Source organism: Onychostoma macrolepis, chromosome 03 (assembly GCF_012432095.1).
Source record: "Onychostoma macrolepis isolate SWU-2019 chromosome 03, ASM1243209v1, whole genome shotgun sequence".
Taxonomy (NCBI): Eukaryota; Metazoa; Chordata; class Actinopteri; order Cypriniformes; family Cyprinidae; genus Onychostoma; species Onychostoma macrolepis.
Window position 1 is genome coordinate 45,852,817 of NC_081157.1, and position 24,319 is coordinate 45,877,135.

The 24,319-nt window shown below is 39.0% G+C and overlaps 1 protein-coding gene across 1 annotated transcript in view; it reads right to left on the bottom strand.

The window, feature by feature from the left end:
• Positions 1-326: 326 nt before the first annotated feature.
• Positions 327-24,319, bottom strand: part of LOC131536004 (endonuclease G, mitochondrial-like) — a 30,286-nt gene continuing 6,293 nt past the window's right edge. The window contains exons 2-4 of the mRNA XM_058768605.1: positions 19,708-19,774; positions 3,107-3,160; positions 327-3,020 (exon numbers count right to left, since the gene is read on the bottom strand). Of these exons, the coding sequence (XP_058624588.1) occupies positions 1,670-2,878 (1,209 nt within the window). The 5' untranslated portion in view covers positions 2,879-3,020; positions 3,107-3,160; positions 19,708-19,774 and the 3' untranslated portion in view covers positions 327-1,669. The remainder of the gene's footprint in view (positions 3,021-3,106; positions 3,161-19,707; positions 19,775-24,319) is intronic.

Consider the following 24,319-nt stretch of genomic DNA (forward strand, 5'->3'; position numbering starts at 1 on the left):
AGTGTTGGGGGTTCCAAGTAATGTGAGTTGTGTAATCAGATTAGTAACTAGTATATAACACATTACTTTTGTATTCATAACAAAATATCTGAGTTAATTTTTCAAATTTGTTTTGCCATTATTCACTGACAGCTATTTTGTCCCCGTTTTGAGAGAAATTCAAAGTGAGGTGAAACTTTCTCAATAAACACAAAAAAAATAAAATAACATAGACAACACAAAAACACAAAGAGAACGTACACAACACAAATATAGGAAATGTTGATAATAAAATAATTCAAGACCCTTGATTTGTATGTATTATTTATTGTACTTTATTTGTTGCTGCCTGAGCTTGTTTGAGAATAGAGTTTCTCCAGGGTCTGTCATTTACAAATCTGACAAAAATGATTCTTTCACATGCCTAAATTCTGGTGAAAAAGACTAGGCTGCATCTGGTATTAAAATGCACGTGGTTTGATTAGAGGAAAACACATTCCCATTTACACCCTGTATTTAATGTGTCTCATTTGTTCACTTTTGATCATTACAAAAGAAATCCAGTTCCCAGAATACACTGGCCTGAACAAGCAATCAAGTAAATGTTTTCTCAGAAACACGTTAAATGTGAAACCACTGCAGTTCATTCACTTATTCTCACCCATCAACAGATCAAAACTATTAAAATGACACTATTCAATATGATGGGTGAGGTAGAAAGTAATTTGGCTATTGACATATTTTGTTCATTTTATTATTAAAAAAAACCCCAATGATGTTAGTTCACTCAAATATGGAAACACCAACTAGTTATTATCAGGTTATAAAATAAAATTACATTTTAGAATAATAGAAAAGTCATCAAAACTATTTAAAAAAAAACATATTTTGAATAATGTGAAATATGTAGAAATAGATTTAAAATAGTAATAAATCAAAACTCTTATATTCTACTTTCTTAACCAGCCTTTGGCTACAATCTGCAGAACTGCACACTTCACATTTCTTCAGAAAACATCACAGTGCTTCAGGAGATGACTTGTATACAATATTGAAGATTCTGTGAGTGTTGGACATTTGCTGTGCTGTTCGACGGCTCAAGTAATCGTAAAAGTAGTCGTTTTGTCAAGCCAAGTCATCGTTATTTATATAGCGCTTTTTACAATGCTAATTGTGTCAAAGTATTAAACAGGGAAATAGTGTGTAGTTTGTCTACAAAACTAATTTAAAGCATTTAGCTGTCATGTGACACACAGCAGCCACAATAGCACTTATGTATTTTTTTTTCATTTTATTCAAAACATTCCCAAACGCATTAACTATAGGCTATCATGAAATATCTCGATAGATTACCTAGATTATGATGGTCAAAGTAGTCTAATAATGTAGTCTATTATATGTATAAAACCTGTCTGTATAATTCACAGATTTGAATTTAGCAGCTGATGATATGACGCGCTGAATGATTGTATTAAATATAGAAAATATTGTTCTGCTTTTTTTTTTGTCTTTTGGAAGCTGTATTCAAAATCCATTTGGCTCAAAAATCTGAAGGGGCACGTGCCCCTCACTTTGAATGGACATGACTCCTCTGTATGGGAGTATTAATTACTAGTGAGACAGTTGCAGACTTATTCAAACAAACTTTTCATCTGCTTCATAAGAGAAGATCAAACACAACTCACTGTCATTACTGCTGTGATGTGTCAGATATTGGCGTCTTTATCACTGTGTGGATTGTGACTGCTATTTTAGCCTCACACGACTCTCCTTTTCCATCTTCTCCCTTCCATGTAATTGGCTCTGTATGCTCTATCATGTTATGCTGAGGTTTGTCTATTTTGAATTTTAGCCCAGACCATATTTGAATTTCCTCAATGCTCTTTTCTAATTCCTCTAACTCTAACTTGTCTGTGTTTGGAAAATTTTGTGCTGATTCAAAAGATTTTTTGTATTCTTGTTTCTTATTGGGCATCACATAGCATTTTGGCTCTTCTACTCTTCCATTTTTCTCCACAATTATCACCTTAAAGAGGTGAGTTGGCACTGCTTTCTCTTCACTGTTGTTCGGATTTTTTGGGTCAAGCACACGAACATAGTCACCCTTTTTATTCTTGCACAGGTAAAGTGGTCCAGTGTACACATGGACATTGCAGCCAGGCTCAGCTAGTTGTCGACAATACTCCTCCAATGATTTCCACATGCCTTGGTTTAAAGCAGAAAGCTGTGGTATCATGTTGCTCATCAAATAAGTGTCATGATAGGCTTCCTGACACCACCTGTGATTGGCAGCTGCAGCAAGATGACCTTGTTGATAGTCTCTGTTCTCCAATTCTTTCTTTCCAAAGCTCATGTGCTCTTTACATGTGTTTTCTAAAGTACTCTCATTCAGTATCTCATACACCCATTCAGCATTCTTGGTTTCTGTGTCGTATGACATTACATAAGATTTTCTTTTCCTTATCTTTTCCTTATTCTTTTCCTCAGCACATGAAGGAAATCCGTCAATTAATTTATAGTTAATTTCGTACTTTTGGCCTTCAACTGGGCTAGAGGGAGATTCATCTTCATGAGAGATTAACTGATTTTTATTTGAGGTTGATTCTTTTCCAGACATGACTGAGAGTGGGATCTGTATGTAGGCATCTTGTTTGATTATACTGCTGGGCTGGGTTGTCTGGGTCGACCGTCTCCTGCTCCTCTGGGGGTTCTTGCTTTCATTCTCTTCATCAGCTCCCGAATCACTCAAACTCAACTTTGAACAACTCCGGACTAAATTTGCTTCTGTTCTATTACTTTTCCTGTTTCTTGCCTCAAGTGTGGCCTTTTCCCTCCTTTTCTTAAGAGTGGTTTTATCATGACTAGAAGATTTAGACCTTTGTTTTTTTACACAGTCCATCTCTGCAACAGAATGACTTGGGATCAAAGTAAAGGTGTAAATCAGCCTTGATGTTGTCTGGTGTTATTACTTTTTCAAAATGCTTCAACCGTTAAAGAAGTCAAATCTTCTCTTCTTCCTGGCTAAAATAACGTGTTCACTTCTGGAAAATGAAAAACCTTTCTGTCAAAAATTCTGCTTAATACAGGACTTGAGTTCTCTCAAACAGAAACAGAAAGATGAACTCACATCAACAGGAAGTGAACATCTGCTGCTCTGATGTACGTCAGTTCTGTTCACCTTCTGCACACAACAAACACAAAATAGATTTTATAATGTACTGTTATTATATATTGAAACTAAATAATATCATTTTTGAAATTAATACCTTTGTGTAAAAAAACTGGGAAAATGATTCTAGAAATCAAATAGATTTAGAAATTCTATAACATCAGTGATTTGACAGCAGTGTGTAGCTACACTTTCAGTGTATGGTCTAAAACATAACAAGTGAAACATAACAACTTCAGGTCAAATATGGACCAACTCAACTGTTGGGTTAAAGTTTTCAATTAAATATTTGACCCAACATTTTTTAGAGTGTATATATATATTTATTTTGTATATTTTTAAAATAATTCTACATCTGATTTTGGAAACTAAAACATTTTAACAAGCGTTAAATTTGAACGGTGTGTTTGTAGCATGGCATGCTTTATTCACATCGCAAACAATATTCCATGTGAAACTGTTATATTTAATATAAAATGTGGATAAGGGTGACAGTAGTTTTGATATGTAATGGAATGAAATCTTGTAAACTTCAGTGTACAGTGCAGGGTCCAGTACATGATCCAGAGAAATCTATAAACACTATCTTAGAGAAATTTCAACAGATTCCCTGTCACAGTTCTTCAAAGAGGTTTATTCATGTCCGTTCTCCAGTAAATTAACCACACTGAGGAGTGTGTTAGCTGTCACACACAGAGGATACAACTATAATCAACCTGCAACAATAACATAACCAAAATGGTTACATTTCATAACCAAATGAAAGAGAACTCCCCCCATGCTGCATTGTGAACGTGTGGAAGGGTTGCCAGTTCATTGTTGTGTATTTTATGGTCTGCAGTGTGTTGGATTAAGTGATTTTATTTGACAAATTAAAAAGTATCGATTTTATCATTTGTTTCATGATATAATTTGTTTTCATTTTATCATTTCATCATGAGTGTGACTTTTTGTTTTACACTAACATACAACCAGATATCAATCAGTTTAATTTTTTATTTGTAAAGCTGCAGTGTTGACAGCTGTACAAAGTCTCATTGCATTTAACTAAAGGGAATCATATATATATATATATATATATATATATATATATATATATATATATATTTCTATTATTTTATCAATAATTCATGTCATTTGGGTCAAAAGACCATGAACTTCTGTAAGTTACATAATTACACCAGTAGGTGGCAAATAGGGACCGTTTTTTTTTTTTTTTAGCTTGTCTCCCTTCACTATGCAGGTATAAAAAACATTGAGTTGCTTATGATCATACACGTTTTATTATCCTTTATTAAAACATGTACAAACAATAGATGTTTACATCAATGACACCTTTTTCAAATTCACTGAAGTCTCCAGAGCTCACTGGTGCTCTGAGTGATTACTTTAAATAAGCGAGTTCAGCATTTTCTGTTACAGCAGTTTATTCATTGATATTAATTACTTTAGATTCATTTGTAATATTTCTGTTATTCCAACAAATAAATTACTGAGTTTTCACTTTTTGACCAATGAATATAATTTCCAAAAAACAAAGAGCCTTTCCTTTTGATATTGGCATATAAGAATCACAAAATTGTGTGTGTGTGTGTGTGTGTGTGTGTGTGTGTGCACTTGTAGTGAGGACCGGTTTGAGTTTTAGACCATCGGAGTGAGGATGGTGTTAAAAGTGAGGACATTTTGGCCGGTCCTCAATTTCTGAGACCCTTTAAAGGCCTGTTTGAGGATCAAGACTTGGTTTTAGGGATTGCATGCATGGATGGACTGAAAAGAACATTTAACATCCATTTATGACAATGGACATTTATCATATTGATTATTTAACTTCAATGGAATTAATTACTCAACAAAACTAAAAATGTATATATGTAGAATTCACTGGTTCAGTGAAGTGGTAAACTTCATAATATAACGAAAGTTACAATGCAGCGAGTCTGAATTATACCATTTATTTTTAGGTTACAGTATATTTCTTAGGCTGTGGAATTATTAAATAACAACAACTTAAATAAAAATTAATTCCAAAAAAGTATTTTGCCCTACACCAACCCTACACCTAAACCTACCCCTTACAGGAGACTGTGCATTTCAACTTTCCCCAAAAAAACCTCACTCTGTATGATTTATAAGCGTTTTGAAAAGTGGGGACATGGGTCAATGTCCTGAGATGTCACCTTCACCTTGTATTACCTGTCATACCTTTGCCATTATACACATCTATGTCCTGACTTTTCACAAAACGCACACACACACACACACACACATACACACGTTTGTTTTTGTGAATCATGGGGACATTCCATAGGTGTAATGGTTTTTCTACTGTACTAACCGTATTTTCTATCACCCTACACCTACCCCTTACAGGAAACTTTGTACAGTTTTACTTTCTCAAAAACAAAAACTCATTATGTATGATTTATAAGCCTTTTGAAATATGGGGACACGAGGAAATGTCCTCATAAATCACCTTCTCCATGTAATGCCTATGTCATACCCATGTCATATACAAATTTGTGTCCTCATATGTCACAAAAACATGCACACACACACACACACACACACACACACAGATTTTTATAATGTTTTTTTCAAGCAGAACAACTTTAATATTTTTTATTAAGACCAATAAAACCATTTATTATTCTACAGCAGTGTGTAGAAATGTTTTCTTCCACATTGTATTGCATTGCATTTGCTTATTTTAATTGTTGTTATATTTATTTTATTTTGTATATTTATTAATATTACTGATTTTTTTTTGTTTTGTTTTTTAACTGCTTACACACATTTTCAAACCTTTGCCTCCTTTTTTTCAAAACTTTACGAATCCAAGAATTGCACACGCAAAATGCAAAACGCCTCATCTCTTGTAAAATGAAGCACTGCATTCAAAATATGACAAACGCATCTCAAAAGCAAACATTTGCAAACACCTTTGCCATAATATTAATTCCTGTTAGATTTTTGTTTGCTACATAGATAATTGTTTGTTCAAAACTGAGTAAAAGGCTGAGAATTATTTTATGGTTTTGCAGATTTGGTGTGTGCTTCTGCTGTTTGAGTGTCAGGTTTCGGAAATTGTGTGACAAGTAAAGATTTTGTGTGTAAGCAGTTAAAAAAACTGTATCAAGCAAAAAATTTGGTCACACTTTATATTAGGTGGCCTTAACTACTATGTTCTTACATCAAAAAATAAGTACAATGTATTTATTGTGTTCATATTGTATTGCAAAACACTATTGCTGCTATTGAGGTGGATATGGGTAAGGTTAGGGACAGGTTTGGTGGTATGGGTAGGTTTAAGGGATGGGTCAACAGTGTAATTATGAATGTAATTACAGAAATGAATTACAGATGTAATTACATATAGGTATTTTTAAAAATATAAGTACAATGTAAAAACATGTATGTGCACAATAAGTGCATTGTACCAAATGATTAATTTAAATGTAAGTACATAGTAGTTAAGGCCACCTAATATAAAGTGGGACCAACAATTTAAACTATGTGTTGGTATATATTATTAATATTTAAAACAATATTGTTGGAAAGCACTCTTATCAGAATGTTTTCTTTTTCTTGTTGAACCTGTGTATGTTTATTCCTCCCTAGCTGAAGACTGTTAACGTGTTTTGTGGCAGATTTTCCTGATAAGGCCGAAATGAGCTTGAATTACTCTGCCATTTTTGATCGTACAGATATGAGCAATACATCAATCAAATCTGTAAATGGTCTACTTTTATTAGTATACACTAATAATAACAACTAAACTTTGTGCGTTTGAAGAATAAAGAAAACAAACAGAATGTGTTAGAAAGTACATTTTGCAGTCCCTAATCTTTATAGAAGTGTTACATTTGCAAAACACTAGGGTTTCAATTTATATACATTATAACATTAATCTTGTATTTGAACAGTTACACCTACTAATTTCAACACTGTCGAATAACCCACATACCGTTAGCTATACTACAATATGTAGAAATGTGTCTGCATTATGCACAGAAATGAAATAGTGAACAAAAAGTTTGATGTAAAATTTTATTAAATCAACAAACAATAGTCCAGCAACTATCAAAGCTGCAACATATAAAAATACAAATATAAAGGACAATAAACAAGTGTGTAGTCTCTGTAAAATTAGCGTGGGACTGTAGTTCGTATTTGTCAACACAAACATCATCAAAATTAAAACAAAAAAAAAAAACTTTTGAAATGTTTTACTTTACATGTAATGAATCTAACAAACATTTTTCGCATTATTCTTTACTGTAAGCACTCTCTCCTGATGACAGTAGCTGTGTCCGAAACCACTCCCTATCCACTATATAGTGCACTATATCGGGTGTCAGCCATTTTGTAGTGCTGTCCGAATTCTGAGTGAACGACTTCATTCCCTACATTCGTTCACTACTTTTTACCCACAATGCATTCTGATTTCGAGTGTACAACCCATAGAAATAATATACGTAGACGCCTCATGACATGCTGGAACGTATTCCAGCGTCGCCGCCATATTGCTTGGGTCTCCTCGCTCTACGATAGCAGCGGAGTCAACGGAGAGCAAGCAATTTATGCCCGTATTTTGTGCAGTTTACTGTTGCAATAACCCGCGCAGATACCAGATCGCGTGGGATTACCTTTCACAAGTAAGATTGAACAATAATTTTGGTTATTTTACCATTTATAATATTATGTCATCGTAACTAACGTTACTCACGTGTAACATTATTACAGCAGGAACTGGTACTCTCTCTCATTATCTCTTGCTGTTTTTTTTTTTTTTTCTGTTCTTCAACGTTCAGAGGATGTGTTCTTACTCGGGGACATCATTTCATGCTTGTGTCATTTGTGGTCAGTGGCGCCTGCAGGTGTACGGCTGGACGCACTGTGTACCATGAGCGCTCAGACTGACCTGAGATTTGCCCCGCAAACATTTCAGCAGTAGATTATAGCCGTATTTCTATCGACTATCTACCCGTAAAATTTATAGTGAAAAGTTCTTTAAAATCATCTGGATTAAAGTATTTTTTACAGCTGTTTTTAAAGCATTTTGCTGCATGGATAAAATAGGCTAATAAATAATTCACATATCATGCAGACAAAATTTCGTTGCAGAAAACCCTTTAAATGTTAAGAAATTAAGAGCAGAGCAACGTAAAAATCAGAAAAAATATAATCGGGCCTGTTTTAGGCTTTTCCTTATTTTTATATTTTAGACGGTGATGAAAAATGACTTGCCATCTCCTCATTGGACGAGCCTTTAGAGAGAAATGCATCTTTACGGATTACATAATGAAAGAGTTTTTGTTTTCGATTTGAATTATTTCGTTTTAAAGTAGTAATTTAAAGCTTTCTATAGATATATTTATCATATTTGTGACTCAATTCGTTTCAGTTCATCATTGTGAAGCGCTCCTGTTCAAGACGAGACGGCAAGCGCATCTGTTTTCCTATTTATTTTAATAAAAGCACAATGTTTTTATATTGTGAATGCACACAAATAACAGTAGACCCTTTACAGTTCCGAATGATGTATTACTCTTACCTTTATGAGCAAACATTATGGCGTATTTTAAGTTGTTTCCACTATTATTTTAAGTTCTTTTCAGGCGTGTGTGTGTTTGAGTGTGTGCGTGAGAGACAGAGAGAGAGAGAAATAAATTCAAATGAACAATCAAACTTTTCTTTATTAAAATATAAAATTCATTCATTTATCAATATGCCATAGCCTACCATATGTCTTTGTTAAAGAGCATAATACAAAGTCTTTTAGCATGAAAGCACGTATTTTTTAATGTGTGACAGCGTCTAAATCTAAAAAACTAAATCTCTGCAGTTTGTAACAAACCAAACCGTGTGAAAATCCGGTAAAAATTCGGGGAGTTATGATTATTGTAGTTGGGGATACACATTCCTCAGTAGAAATTAATGCAGGGGGGGCGCATTGGAGACCCATCCAAGATGGCGGCCGCGCTGTACGTCAGCTCCAATAGGCAGCGTCAGTCTATGAGGCGTCTACGTATATTATGTCTATGGTACAACCGATGTACACTCGCTGAAGCACTATTTCCCACAATCCAATGCGGAGAACCGACGAGCTGTTAGAGAGAGCGGGAGCGAGCGAGTTCGAACGAGAGATGCCGTTTAATTTGCAAAAATGATGAATTTGGTGGATTTTTAAAAATGTTCGTTGGTAGTGTATTCATTCTGATGTCAAATTAACGGTCGCCTGAGGGCGCTCTACGGTCATCTTATTTGAGTGCAAAAATGCTGCTCGGGAGAGTTTCAAGATAATACAAACAATAAATACATTCAATTATTAATATGTGCTAATGTGAGTTTATTTTTGTTGACAATATTTTAATAGTATTTAATGATTATGACCATATTACAGAACAAATGAATAATATACCATCAATGGAACCACAAAGCTGATTACAATAGTCATTTTAAGTGTTATTGCTATTAATATTATTTTCTAAAATGAGGTACATGAAATATAAAAGTACATCTAAGATGTTTTTGCAACAGCCAAGTCTCACGCGCAGTGTACACGTCACCGTCCGAATCCGTTCACTTCATTTAGTTCACTCCTTTGTAATATAGTGCACTCAACTGCCTTACACTATATAGGGATTAGTGAATGAGTGAACGAGTGAGCGATTTCGGACACAGCTAGTGTCCTGTCCTGACTTAATTCCGGTAAAATCCTACTTCTCTTCTAGTTCCTGCGGATTTAAAGGACGATTTCGTTTGTGCGCCTCCTGTCGTTTCAAAGAATATCTCAACGGCGAACGCGTCAAGTATAAACGCCTCGTCCGTTTGGGGAGGTGCGCGCGCAGTCAGCGGAGGCTCGCGAAGCGGAGCCAGGCGCGAGTATAAACGAGGCTTTACGCGCCAGCTGATTTGGCAATGATCCAGAAGACGAACATTGAAAATACAGTTTATTCTGCATTCAGCAAATTTATTTCATGATGAGCGATTGACCTTTTTGGGAAACCAAATACTGCATCGCCGATCTGGAATCATTTCCATTCATGTCACCCATCCGCATTTGTACAAGTGTCTTCAAGTTCACTTAATCGCAAACGCCCGGCTGGTCAGGTTTGTACTGGTGAGGCTTTCTCCAAAGTGGTCAAATACGAAAGAGACACAGCGGTAAATGGAAGATGTAAACAAGAAATGTGGCAACATACGCCGCGATTCCTATTCCACAGAGAGCGCGTGCAGGCGAGGAGTTAACGCGCCCGCGCGCTTGTTGGCGGAACAGTGAACCGTGTCTAAACCGGACGCCGCGTCGCAGCACAAGAGGTTGAGTCTGTCTACACAGGACATTTGAACTTTGTGTCAGTACGTCATAAATAGGACGAGGCAGTTTACTGTGAGGGATTTGCCCTGTAGTATCGCGCCGCATCTAGTGTAGACAGCATCACTGATTATAATGGGTTCTCGAGTGAGGTAGACGGGGTGTATTTAACTTTATTTAAGGCTACTTTCCTATTTAACTGTATTATTTCTTTGATATTTATTTTAGTGTTTTGCAGGCTGAGTGTTCACTGACGGAAGTGCTAAAGTAAACACACACATTTGTTAATAGATGATTGAGCCTTGTTTATTTATTTTTGCGATTCAGAATTATATATATTTATACACAACACCGCGCCACCGACGGTAGTTCGTCCATTACCATCGCGGTGGTAAAAATCTGCCACCATCACAGCCCTAGTCATTACTGAAAGGTGAGGCTGTTTACAGAGTGCTGTATCAAAGCATATTAAATCCAAAGTTGACTGGAAGGAAGAATTTGGGTAGGAAAAGGTGCACAAGCAACAGGGATGACTGCAAGCTTGAGAATACAGTCAAGCAAAGCTGATTCAAACACTTGTGAGAGCTTCACAAGGAGAGAACTGAAGCTGGAGTCAGTGCATCAAGAGTCACAACGTTCAGACGTCTTCAGGAAAAGGGCTACCAAGCCACTTCTGAACCAGAGACAACGTCAGAAGCATCTTAACTGGGCTGTGGAGAAAAAGAACTGGACTGTTGCTCAGTGGTCCAAAGTCCTCTTTTCAGATGAAAGTAAATTTTGCATTTCATTTGGAAATCAAGGTCCCAGAGTCTGGAGGAAGAGTGGAGAGGCACAGAATCCATGTTGCTTGAAGTCCAGTGTGAAGTTTCCACAGTCAGTGATGATTTGGGCTGCCATGTCATCTGCTGGTGTTGGTCCACTGTGTTTTCTGAAGTCCACAGTCAACGCAGCCATTTACCAGGAAATTTTAGAGCACTTCATGCTTCCTTCTGTTGACAAGCTTTATGGAGATGCTGATTTCATTTTCCAGCAAGACTTGGCACCTGCTCACACTGCCAAAGGTACCAAAAGCTGGTTTAATGACCATAGTGTTACTGTGCTTGATTGGCCAGCAAACTCGCCTGACCTGAACTCCATAGAGAATCTATGGGGTATTGTCAAGAGGAAAATGAGAAACAAGAGACCAAAAAATGCAGATGAGCTGAAGGCCACAGTCAAAGAAACCATACCACCTCAGCAGTGCCACAAACTGATCACCTCCATGCCACGCCGAATTGAGGCAGTAATTAAAGCAAAAGGAGCCCCTACCAAGTATTGAGTACATATACAGTAAATGAACATACTTTCCAGAAGGCTAACAATTCACTAAAAATGTTTTTTTTTATTGGTCTTATGAAGTATTCTAATTTGTTGTGAAAGTGAATTGGTGGGGTTTTGTTAAATGTGAGCCAAAATCATCACAACTAAAAGAACCAAAGACTTAAACTACTTCAGTCTGTGTGCATTGAATTTATTTAATACACGAGTTTCACAATTTGAGTTGAATTACTGAAATAAATTAACTTTTCCACGACATTCTAATTTATTGAGATGCACCTGTACTTGGAAAAAACCGTCTCCAACATTTTGAATTTGGACTGCAACACCCAGTTCAACCACTGGGTGTCAATCCTACATACAGCACCTTTAAGCAATGTGTCATGAAAGGTTTTTTCTTGTAGTTTAAGTAGTGACCACAGGGATGTGCTGTTGGTGTATATATATATAATCTTTGATTTTTTTCTTCCTGTGAAGATGTAGATTTGAAAGTGGAAGTAAAAAAGAGTTTCAGCAAGTTGTTTGCATTCTGACAGAAAAGAGCTCTGAGTCTTTATTTAAAATCAACAGGTTATGGGCCCAGAATGCTACAGTGAAGGTACTGAAAGGCTTATTGAAGATATTGAGTGATTGTGGATAAAAATGAGCTCTGACTCCAAGACAGTGGAGATTGTTCCGTTAAACGGATCAAACTATCCTACGTGGAAAGTACAATATCAGATGGCATTGATGAGAGTGGGACTGTGGGACTTGGTAAATGGTACAGAAGCTGCTCCACAATCAGATCCAAGTAAGTTGGCAAGTTACATGGCTAAAAGTGATCGCACACTTGCAACCATCGTATTGTCTATAGAACCGTCTTTGGTCTATTTAATCGGAGAGCCTGAAGATCCTACTGTTGTTTGGAAAAAGTTACTGGATCAGTTCCAGAAGAAAACATGGGCAAATAAGCTAGCACTGAGGCGTAAACTTTATTCTTTACAATTAAAAGACGGAGACTCAGTCCAAGAGAACATTAGGGTTATGACAGAAACATTTGAAGCACTGTCAGTTGTGGGTGATCACATCGAAGAGGAAGATTGTGTAGTGCACCTGCTGGCGAGTTTACCAGAGTCGTTTAACGTGTTATGCTGCCTTCACGTGCTATCTGAATTATCGTAAATATGAGTTTCCTAATCGGAAATTGGACATGAACGGCCTCTCAAATCGTATTTACTACTCCTGGGAAATTCGGAAATAATTTTGATACCCGAGTTCCCGAGTTGGGCGGGTCATAAACTTTAAACATGGTGGAGGGGACAACCATTGCTGCTGTCAATGCTGTTCTCACAACAATTACATCCCTTTGTCTTGTCGCTAAAGTAGTGTATTTATAGGCTAGATATGAACGATCATGCGAAGCATATTGTATGTTTTATAAGCAGTGAAATAAGCATGTATTTGACCGAAATTCCAGAATTGTCAGCAAACTGCATGTATAGCGCGGTGAATGTTTATATGATTGTCAACCAATGGGATGCTACATTTTATTCTTTCCGACATTAAAGCACTTGAATACGACAAGCTCGTAATCACGACTTCATAAGTGGGAAATAGGAAATTTCCGATAGCACGTGAAGGCAGCATTAGTCACGGCACTTGAAGCAAGTGTGGATGTACCTAAAATGGAGGTTGTCACAGGATTGTTGCATGAAGAACGAAAACTGAGAGATCGAGATGTTGAAAACACCAATAACGATGTCAAAGCTCTGGCTGGAAAGCAGGGAAAAGGTCCAAAGTGTCATCACTGTGGAAGATTTGGACATATCAAACGTAACTGCAGAGATTTCAACAAATGTGCTCAAAGCAAAGACTTCAACAAAGAAAGTAAAAAGGTAGGCTATAAACACAAAGCAAACAAGGTTCAGGTAAAAAGACAAGATAGTAGCTCAGATAGTGAGAGTGTTGGACTAATGGTGAGCCACGTACTATCAATAAGTTCTGTAAAAGGAATGGATAGCTGGATTGTAGATTCAGGAGCAACTTGTCCTATGTGTAATGACAAGATACAGTTTGTTGAGTTTAATAGCCTAGAGCCTTCACAGGAAGTTACACTTGGAGATGGTTATTCTGTTGAAGCAACAGGATGTGGAGTTGTGCGGCTAAAAATGACACTTTCTGATAATAAGATGAAGGAATGTAAGCTGAAAGATGTGTTGTATGTACCACAACTGTCATACTGAGTGTGTCAAAAGCAACTCATTTGGGAAAAAAGGTCAAGTTCACAGAGGACAGATGTTACATCAGAGATGTAAATCAAAAGCTGATTGCTACTGCAACAAAAGAAGGCAGTCTCTATTATGTGAAATGTAGAGAAAGTGAACATGTGCATGTAACAGAAAATGTGAATGTGCATAAACAGATCTGGCACCGACGTTATGGCCACCTAGGGATACAAAATTTGAAGAAGCTGCGTAGTGCGTGTCTAGTCGATGGCTTTGACTTTGATGTATCAAAAGACATAGACTTTTGTGATTCATGTGCTGAAGGAAAAATGATGTATGCGGAAAAATGAATGCAAAGTCCTTAAGTGGGGCTGAATACTTTCTGACATTCATTGATGAAAATATTCACTATGTGTCGGTTTATGTCCTAAAGCGGAAAGGTGAAGTTTTTTAGAAGTTTCTAGAATGAAAAGCAATGGCATTTGGAAGACAGCTGAAAGTCCTACGCACAGACAATGGAGGAGAATATACATCGTCTGAGTTTCAGGATTTCCTGAAGAAAGAAGGAATTCGACATGAGCTCACAGTGCCCAAAACTCCTGAGCAAAATTGAGTAGCTGAACGAATGAACAAAACACTGATGGAGACAGTGAGATCAATGTTAGCTGATGCAAAGCTACCACAAAAGTTCTGGGCAGAAGCTCTGTCAACTGCTGTGTATTTAAGAAACAGAAGTCCGACGAAATCTGTGAAAGGAATGACTCCCTTTGAAGCCTGGACAGGTGAGAAACCAAAGGTTGATTATCTGCGCATATTTGGATGCACTGTATATGCGCATGTACCCAAAGATGAACGAAAGAAACTGGATCCCAAAGCAAAAAAGTGTATCCTTCTAGGATATGGAACAGAAACAAAATGATATCGACTGTATGATTCAAAGCTTGAAAAGGTTTTCTACAGTCGAGATGTGATATTTAATGAATCAGATCATGCAATTGAGAAGGAGCCTGATGCAAATGAGGAAGGTGCTGAGAAACAATTTGTGGAATTTGACTGTCAAGATCTTGACAATGAGGACTCAACTGAACAAGAGTTCCAAAGATCAGAAAGAGTGAGAAAACAACCAGATTATTATGGAGAATGGGTGACAGTCGCTAGTAATCAGACAACTGAACCCAAGACTGTAAAATATGTCTTATCCAGTCCAGACAAGACCAAATGGAAGGAAGCTATGGAGAAAGAAATGGTCTCCCTGTATGCTAATGATGTTTGTGTAGGATCAGAACGAGTCAGACAAAACTAAGGTTCGATCAGAACATCGAAACATGACGAGCCGAAAATCCAGAGAGCCCAACAGGACGTCATAAATCTGTCCATGGTACGCTGGCACCATGAGTCTGGAGCAAACCTTACCAACAAGCCTCTTTCACAGAACAGCTCACAACATTAAGACAAAAGAACACTTATTGATAAGTACAACGCAGGAAGGAGATCGTCAAATTTGGGGCAAATAATCAAGATTAATGGTCAAAGAGATGGCCATCACATGTGTTCCACAAGAGAAATCACAAGCTTCTTTAGATTGACTTTTCCCCCACACATACAAGACAAAGACTGAGACTGAAATTCCTCTGTCCAAAGAACAGAACTACACAGAGACTTTCTTTTTCATATGCATATAAAATCATCTTAAAAGGACATTGCTAGGCATAACACTATATTATGTATGTAACCCACACATTAGATTATCATGTTTTAAGCACATATTATGTATGTATTTTTAATAACTATTGAATGACTTTAAGGTTACCCAGATGAAAAACAAGTGTACTTCCATAATGTACTTAAAGTGCTCTATTTTCGCGCACTAATTTTGTACTTAATATACTAAAAATGATTCTTTAGTACTTCTTAAGGTCAACTTAAGATCATCTAAGTGTACTCAACTGTGCTATTTTGAGACACCATGAAGATGAACTAAAATGTACATTTAACATACTATCTCTGCATTTAAAAAATTTATTTAGATACCACTTGTAGCACACTTGAACCCATCTTTCATACACTAGTACACTCAAGTAACTAAATACATTTTTTTAAATGCAGAGATAATAAATAAGCTTTCAATTGATGTATGGTTTGTTAGGATAGGACAATATTTGGCCAAGATACATTTGAAAATCTGGAATCTGAGGGTGTAAAAAAAAAAAAAAATTAATAAAAATATTGAGAAAATCACCTTTAAAGTTGTCCAAATTAAGTTCTTAGCAATGCATATCAAAAGGTTCTGATATATCACTAGTACACTCAAGTGTGCTACAAGTGGTAACAAAATACATTTTTTTAAATGCAGAGATAGTATGTTAAAAGTACATTTTAGTTCATATTCATGGTGTCTCAAAATAGCACAGTTGAGTACACTTAGATGATCTTAAGTTTATCTTAAGAAGTACTAAAGAATCATTTTTAGTATATTAAGTACAAAATTAGTGCACGAAAATAGAGCACTTTAAGTACATTATGGAAGTGTACTTGTTTTTCACCTGGGTAGTCGTGTTTGGTATGTATGAGTTTGACATTTCTAGCTTGAAACGTTTCTTTCAATTAATTCTGTGTCAGATGTATCATATTCTGGTTATAGAAATCACATCCAAAAGTGTACTTTGCAAGAGTGTGTAAAATTCGGACCATGTGACTGATAACATGCTGATAACATGCTGATTTATGACCGAAGGAACAACCCTAGCTAAGATAGTAATATCTAATTGGTCAAGACACCAGATGGGATGTGTCCAGAAGCCGAGTTTAAAAACTCAGGACACCATCAAATCTTCCCTTCTCGTCCTTCTTTTCTTCTTCTTCTCGCCACCACGTTTTGACGCTGTTTTAGCGCTCTTTGAGCGTGCTCTGGCCTACAGGCCAGTTGCTACTTAACACCACGATGAGAAGAAAAACCACCTAGTCTCGTTACTCATTTTATTCTTTTACTTTAGTTTCTTTTCTTTCCGTTGAGTCTCGTGTTCAAAAGTTAAGTTTGCCGCCATGTCCAGCTCCGACTGCACCCGCTTCAAACTTCAACCAGCAACTGACTCCAAGACCATCCTCAGCCAACGCCCAACCATTGGCTTCCCAAGACATCACTTCATTGACTACTGAACTTCCAGCCAACTCGGGAAAACCCCTTTCCTGCAACGACGACGACAGAAGGTAATCCCTGTAACACAAAGTCAACGCAAGCAAGTACCTCCAGGTCTAACTGAAGTGGTGCATTTAATATAAATTTTAGCCTCATTGAGAAACTCAATGCGAGGGTTAATTAAGTGATTAATGGTTGTTCAGGTCTATGTGATAGCACATATTGCTATAAACTTGGGATTTCACATTCTCATTCTCTAAACTCATCCTTTCTCTCTTTCTGAAACGTGTGAATGTGTGAATGCGTGTGTTCATGTTAGATTAGTTTATGTCTTAGGTTTATATAAATAAAGTCTTATTTATATTGAAAAGAGAAGTATCTTGTGTTTTGTGCTTACAAGTTAATGTCTTAATCTGCCGATCTTGTTACTGTGCTTATTAATAGTGTGTTCACTATATTTGGATTTGAATATCCAGTGCAGAGTTGATGTTGTACGGCTCGTTCAGTGAATCGCTGCCGACTCAGTGATCAGCCGCAAAACAGTGATTCTGTTCAAATTCCCTATAAAATCACAAATGATTCCCTTTGAGCTAAATTAAATTATATTTATGTATCAAACCCTACATTTGGAATCTGGTAGAACTGCCAAAAGGTCAACAAGCAGTAGGAAGTAAATGGGTGTTCAAGGTCAAAGTTGATGCTGACGGAACATTTGAAAGGTGTCAAAGCCTGTCTAGTAGCACAAGGATTTTCTCAAAAGTTTGGATCAGACTACGATGAAACATTCAGCCCAGTGGTCAGATTTGAGTCAATTAGGACAATAATTGCTCTGGCTGTACAACATGGACTAAAGCTGCATCAGATGGATGTCAAAACAGCCTTTCTAAATGGAGAACTAAAAGAAGAAGTATACATTCAACAACCTGAAGGTTTTGTTGTCAAAGGAAAGGAACACCTAGTTTGCAAACTAAATCACAGTATCTATGGCCTGAAGCAATCACCAAGGTGTTGGAACATTGTTGTGGATGAACAGCTGAAGAAAATGGGATTTGTGCAGACCACAGGTGATCCATGCATTTATACTGCAGCAACAGGTGAAATGTTCTTTATTGCTATGTATGTTGATGACATTCTCTTGGCTGGATGCAGTAATAAATGGATGATGGAAGTGAAAAAATTGCTTGCAAAACACTTTGAGATAAAAGACATGGATGAGCTTACCCATTTTATTGGGGTGAAAATTGTTCAAAAGCCACAAACAGGAGAAATTTGCTTGGCTCAGACAACATATGCCAAAAATGTGCTGGAGAAGTTTGGAATGGGAAATTCAAAGCCAGTAAGCACACCAGTAGACATCAACACAAAACTTGTTAAACACTCTGATGACAGTGAGGTAGTGGATCCAAAACAATTTCAATCTGCAGTTGGTAGTCTACTTTACTTGTTTACAAGAACAAGACCAGACATTGCTTTCGCGGTGAACAATGTTGCAAGATTTTGTGCTAAACCTACAAAGTATCACTGGACTGCTGTCAAACGTATCATGAGATTCCTAAATGGCACATTGAATTTAGGTTGCTATACAGCAAAGACAAGCCAAAGGAGTGCGTTGGATTCTCTGATGCAGATTGGGCTGCAGACCAAGATGACCGCAAGTCCATGTCAGGATATATGTTTCAAATCAGTGGAGCAGCTGTGAGTTGGAGAAGCAAGAAACAGACGTGTGTAGCTCTCTCCACTGCTGAAGCTGAGTACATGGCATTGGCAAGTGCAGCTCAAGAAGCAGTCTGGATGCAACAACTGATGACAGATCTAAAGGTCAACCAAGCAGGACCAACAGTGATGTTTGAGGATAATCAATCTGCTATCTGCATGGCAAAGAATCCTTAATATCATGGACGTGCCAAACACATTGACATTAAATACCACTTCATTCGAGAGAAAATTGCAAGTGGAGTCATAGATCTGAAGTACTGCAACACTGACGACACGGTTGCTGACATGTTCACGAAAGGACTGAGTGTAGAAAAGTTCATAAAACTTATAGGGATGGCTGGAGTGAAACCAGTTAATTGATCATTCTGTTTGCGAGAGAGAAGGAGTGTTGGAAAGCACTCTTATCAGAATTGTTTTCTTTTTCTTGTTGAACCAGTGTATGTTTATTCCTCCCTAGTTGAAGACTGTTAAACTACTACCACTGGGAGGTGCTGCTGGGATACACACACACACACACACACACACACACACACATATATATATATATATATATATATATATCTTTGTTTTTTCTTCCTGTGAAGATGTAGATTTGAAAGTGGAAGTAAAAAAGAGTCAAGTCAAGTCACCTTTATTTATATAGCGCTTTTAACAATACAGCTTGTGACAAAGCACTTAACAGTATCAAATTGGAGGATAGAGTGTCAGTAATGTATAATGATAAGATTAAACACTCAAAAGAGCTCCGAGTCTTTATTTAAAATCAACAAATATTCCATGTGAAACCATTAAACCATATATTTAATATATAAAATATGGATTAGGGCGACAGTAGTTTTGTCATATAATAGAACTGAATAAAAGTCCTTACCTTATGTCTTCTAGCAGAAATACACTGCAATCTTGTATACAGGGTCCAGTAGATTATCCAGTGAAATCTGTAGAATTTAAATGAACTGTCTTAGACAGATATCAACAGATTCCCTGTCACAGTTCTCCAAAGAGGTTCATTCATGTCTGTTCTCCAGTAAATGAACAACACTGAGGAGTGTGTTAGTTGAGACATTGAAACTGCAAATCAATGCCAAATTTCCATCCGATTGCTCAGAAGCACAAACAAGTAGGCCAGCTCCAGCTCTAAGTAGAGGTACAAACCTTTCAGGGTACCACAACAATGACGGTCACTTGAACCTTAAAAATTACAGTTTTGTAACTCTCTTTCTAAGAATGAATGGCGGTTATCATGGCCGTAGCCAGGTTTTGAAAATTAGGGAGGTCTGGAGTAGTTTAAGAATTGTGCTGTAATAACCCCTAAAAATGTAGGTGTTTGTGAAAGATATTTTCGGTTACACTTTATTTTGATAGTCCAGTTTAGACATTCTACTAACTATAAGTAACTATGTAACTACATGTCAACTGCATGTCAACTAATTCTCATTCATTTGTAACTACATGTCTACTAATTCTCAGTAGGGTAGGTTTAGGATTAGTAGAATAAGTTGACATATACTTGCAAAGTTTCTGATAGTCAGTATGTTGTATGTTGTGGATCCATAAAAATAAAATGTTAGAAGATATTTGTGATGAAGGGTCAGAAACGTCTGGATCCATTTGCGAAAATACTTTAATGGTGTTAGATAGGCAGGGTCAATACAACAGCGTAGAGAATCACAAACACAATCCAAAATCAGGAACAGATACCAGGCTTTGGTCGGGGCAGGCAGCAGAGAATCAAAGACGATGAAGCAGGCTCAAAAGGGTCAAAAGGCAACAGGCAGGCAATCAGAGATAAGTAAACAGTCCTAGGTCAATACACGGGGAATCAAAAAATCAGTAGACATGCTCAGAAATTGTGGCCAGGGCTAACAATACTTCGCGATAGCTGAGGAGAAGAGCACAGCTTAAATAGGGATAGGAAATGACAAACACCTGGGGCAGGTAATCAGGCCAAGGCATGGGGCATGTGGGAAATGTAGTCCAAATGAGATTAGTACTCTGGTCAGGGTGCCCTCCGGTGGCGATCGGAGAGAGCCACAGAAGTGCGATTTGTGACCATATTAAGCAGACAGTCTACTTATAATCTAATGACTGCTAGTTGACATGTAGTTGCAAAGTTACTTACCGTTAGTAGAATGTCTAAAGTGGACTATTGAAATAAAGTGTTACCATATTTTCTCTATTTTGGAGGGATAAACACTGTTAAATTATACCATATTTATTGCATCAAAATTTGTTAATATTTTAGGTTTATTTTATTTTAGGTTAGGGGTGGATGATTTTATCAGCTGTTTATTAATCATGCAACAATATATATTACAGTTAAAGTTTTCATTAATAATCTTTGCTATAGAGATGATAACTGTCTGGCTCTTATGAATGTTTTTAGCATGACTTTGTGAAAATTTAACTACTATAGGCTACTGAATGAAATAGCATAAACATCTTTGTGGCGTGGGGGGCGTGGTTCAGCGGGATCTGCAGCAGGAGAGAGGCTTGGGAGACGAGCGGTGAGCAAGTGGGTCAAGTGCAAAGTGATAACACCTGTGTCTGATTGCAGTGATGAGCGTGGAGAGACCGGATAAAAGAGAGCGTCTGGGGAGCGTGCAGGGGAGAGAGACGGGACGGAGAGCTCATGTGTGGACAGCGGCTGAAAGGATCCAAGGAGCTGAGTAATCGGAAGAGTGAAGACTGTTTGACAGCGCAGAGAGCACAACGTTGTGATGTATGATTATTTTGTTTTCGTTGAATAAAAAGCACGAGTCTCCGTAAGCCAACCCTTCCCTCTTCCTTCCTCCACACGAATTTTGTCACATTGGTGCCGAAACCTGAGAAGGAAGTAGGAACGCAGCCACCGGTATGTCATCTCCATCAAGTTCGCCATTTGCGGAGGTCATCCACTCACTCGCGGGGCTCCACCAGGAACATCATCAGGCTTTACTGGACATGAGGGAGGACCAGGAACGTCAGTTTCGGGCCCTCATCCAGATGCAACAGGAGGACCGCGAGCTGTTCCGGAGCTGGATGGACCGCGAGCTGTTCCGGAGCTGGATGGACCGGGAGGTTCAGCCAGCCCACCTGCCTTTAAACAAAATGGGGCCACAGGATGATCCGGAGGTCTTCATCAACTTCTTCGAGAGGACCCGCAAAGGCATGTGGGTGGCCCCAGCTGAACTGGCAAGTGCACCTCAACCCGCTGCTTTCGGGGGAAGCACAGGTGGCTGCCCAACAACTGCCGGTTCAGAACCTCCTGGTCTACGACGACCTCAAATGGGCCATCCTCCAGGGGGTCGGCCTAAACCCTGAGCAGCGTCAGTGGTTCAGGTCGCTGGAGCTTGGGGGAAACGGCCGGCCCTTCGTGATGGCTCAACAGTTCCGGGACACGTGCCGCAGATGGCTGTTGGCCGGGGAAAGCGACATCGACCAAATCATCGATCGCGTGGTGCTGGAGCAGTTCAGTGGGAGCAGTTCAACGTCAGCCTGACGTTGCTAGACCTGGTCATTCAACTGGCGGAGGACCAGATGGTGGTGTGCCACGGGGTCGGTGAAACCCTACCTTCTGTCTCTCTCCCCCCCCCGTCCTTCTACCCTCAAACCTGTCCCTCTCCCTAGGTCTTGGGTGAATCTCCTTCCTCGAGCCCAACCCTGATGGAGGGGTGGTCCGGCACCTGAGTCAGTGGGGCTGAGGTCCTTGCCCGGGGGGGCGGGTCCAGCCGGTCCGAGTGGACCGTCTCTTGACCCACATTCTGCCACCAGGGCGGCGGGGAAGCCTGGGCCGGCCTGTTGACATTGCAGGGGTCCCAGGGCACTTTATTGATTGGTGTCTGGTGATGGAGGTGGGCAGGTATTGGCAGGCTGCCCCCGATCAAGCTGGCATGTACCAAATACCTGTGAGTATTAAGGGGGGTACTTATTGGGCTTTGGTGGAATCAGGATGTAACCAAACCTCGTTCCATCAAAGCCTAATTCAGCCAGGGGCATTGGATAAGAGCCGCGTGGTTCAGGTGCGGTGTGTGCACGGGGAAGTGGTCGAGTATCCTCTAATGGTCCTAGCTATCCAATTTCTGGGAGAGAAGCATAATGTACAGGTAGCAGTTACCCGCACCTCACGCATCCGCTGATTTTGGGTACCAATTGGCTACCTTTTAGTCAGTTATTGGGGTATTTGTGTGCGGATGTCTCTTGGAAAAAGGGAAAGCTGGGAGGGGTGGCGGCTGTGCAGATGGGAGAGGCTGATCCGAGACCGACCGAATCTGAGCCAGGGGAACCGAGCGTTGTCTAGAGGCTAATCCTCGCGGAGCGTGATGATTTTCCAGGCGGCTCATTGTAATCCCATGGCAGGACATTTGGGACTGGCAGCAACATTAAACCTCCTAATGACCCGATTCTTTTGACCGGGCATTCACGATAATGTACGCAGGTGGTGTGCGGCTTGTCGTGAATGTCAGTTAGTGAATCCCCCGGCCTCCCCAAAAGCGCCGTTGCGCCCTCTTCCTCTCATGCAGGTCCCCTTCGAGAGAATTGGTATGGACCTCATCGGGCCATTAGAATGGTCAGCACGAGGGCATCGCTTTGCATTAGTCCTAGTGGATTATGCAACGCGATACCCGGAGGCAGTGGCACTCCGCAAGATTTCTTCGAAAAATGTGGCGGATGCCCTGTTTTGTATTATCTCGCGAGTGGGTATCCCGAAAGAGATTCCTATGTCACATACGATACGCGAGCTTTACGAATGATTGGGCATTAAATCAATTCACACTAGCGTCTATCACCCCCAAACGGACGGCCTGGTGGAACGATTTAATTGCACTTTGAAAACCATGATTCGAAAGTTCATTCACGAAGACGCCAAAAATTGGGACAAATGGCTGGAACCTCTTTTGTTCACTGTGCGCGAGGTCCTGCAAGCCTCCACAGGGTTTTCCCCCTTTGAGCTTCTTTACGGACGCCAGCCCCAGGGGGTTTTGGACGTCCTGAGGGAGGCTTGGGAGGAGGGACCTTCGGATAGCAAAAACGAAATTCAGTATGTACTGGACCTGAGAACATAACTCCACACCTTGGGGCGGCTCTCTATGGAGAATTTGTTACAGGCCCAGGACAAACAGAGCCGGCTTGACAATTGGGGAACCAGATTATGCGATTTTGCACCGGGAGATAAGGTGCTTGTATTGCTCCCAACTTCTAGATCTAAATTACTCGTTGTTTTTATTCGACACTGGACTTAACCAAAGGGTATTGGCAGATCCCCTTATCGCCCATATCCAAAGAAAAGACAGCCTTCACAACGCCGTTTGGATTACACCAATTTGTTACGCTTCCTTTTGGGTTATTCGGGGCTCCGGCCACTTTTCAGCTTCTCATGGACAGAATCATCCGTCCGCATGCGGCCTATGCCGCTGCTTATCTGGATGATATCATCATCTACAGTCAGGATTGACAGAGTCATATGGCGCATCTGCGGACTGTCCTGCGAGCGTTGAGGGGGC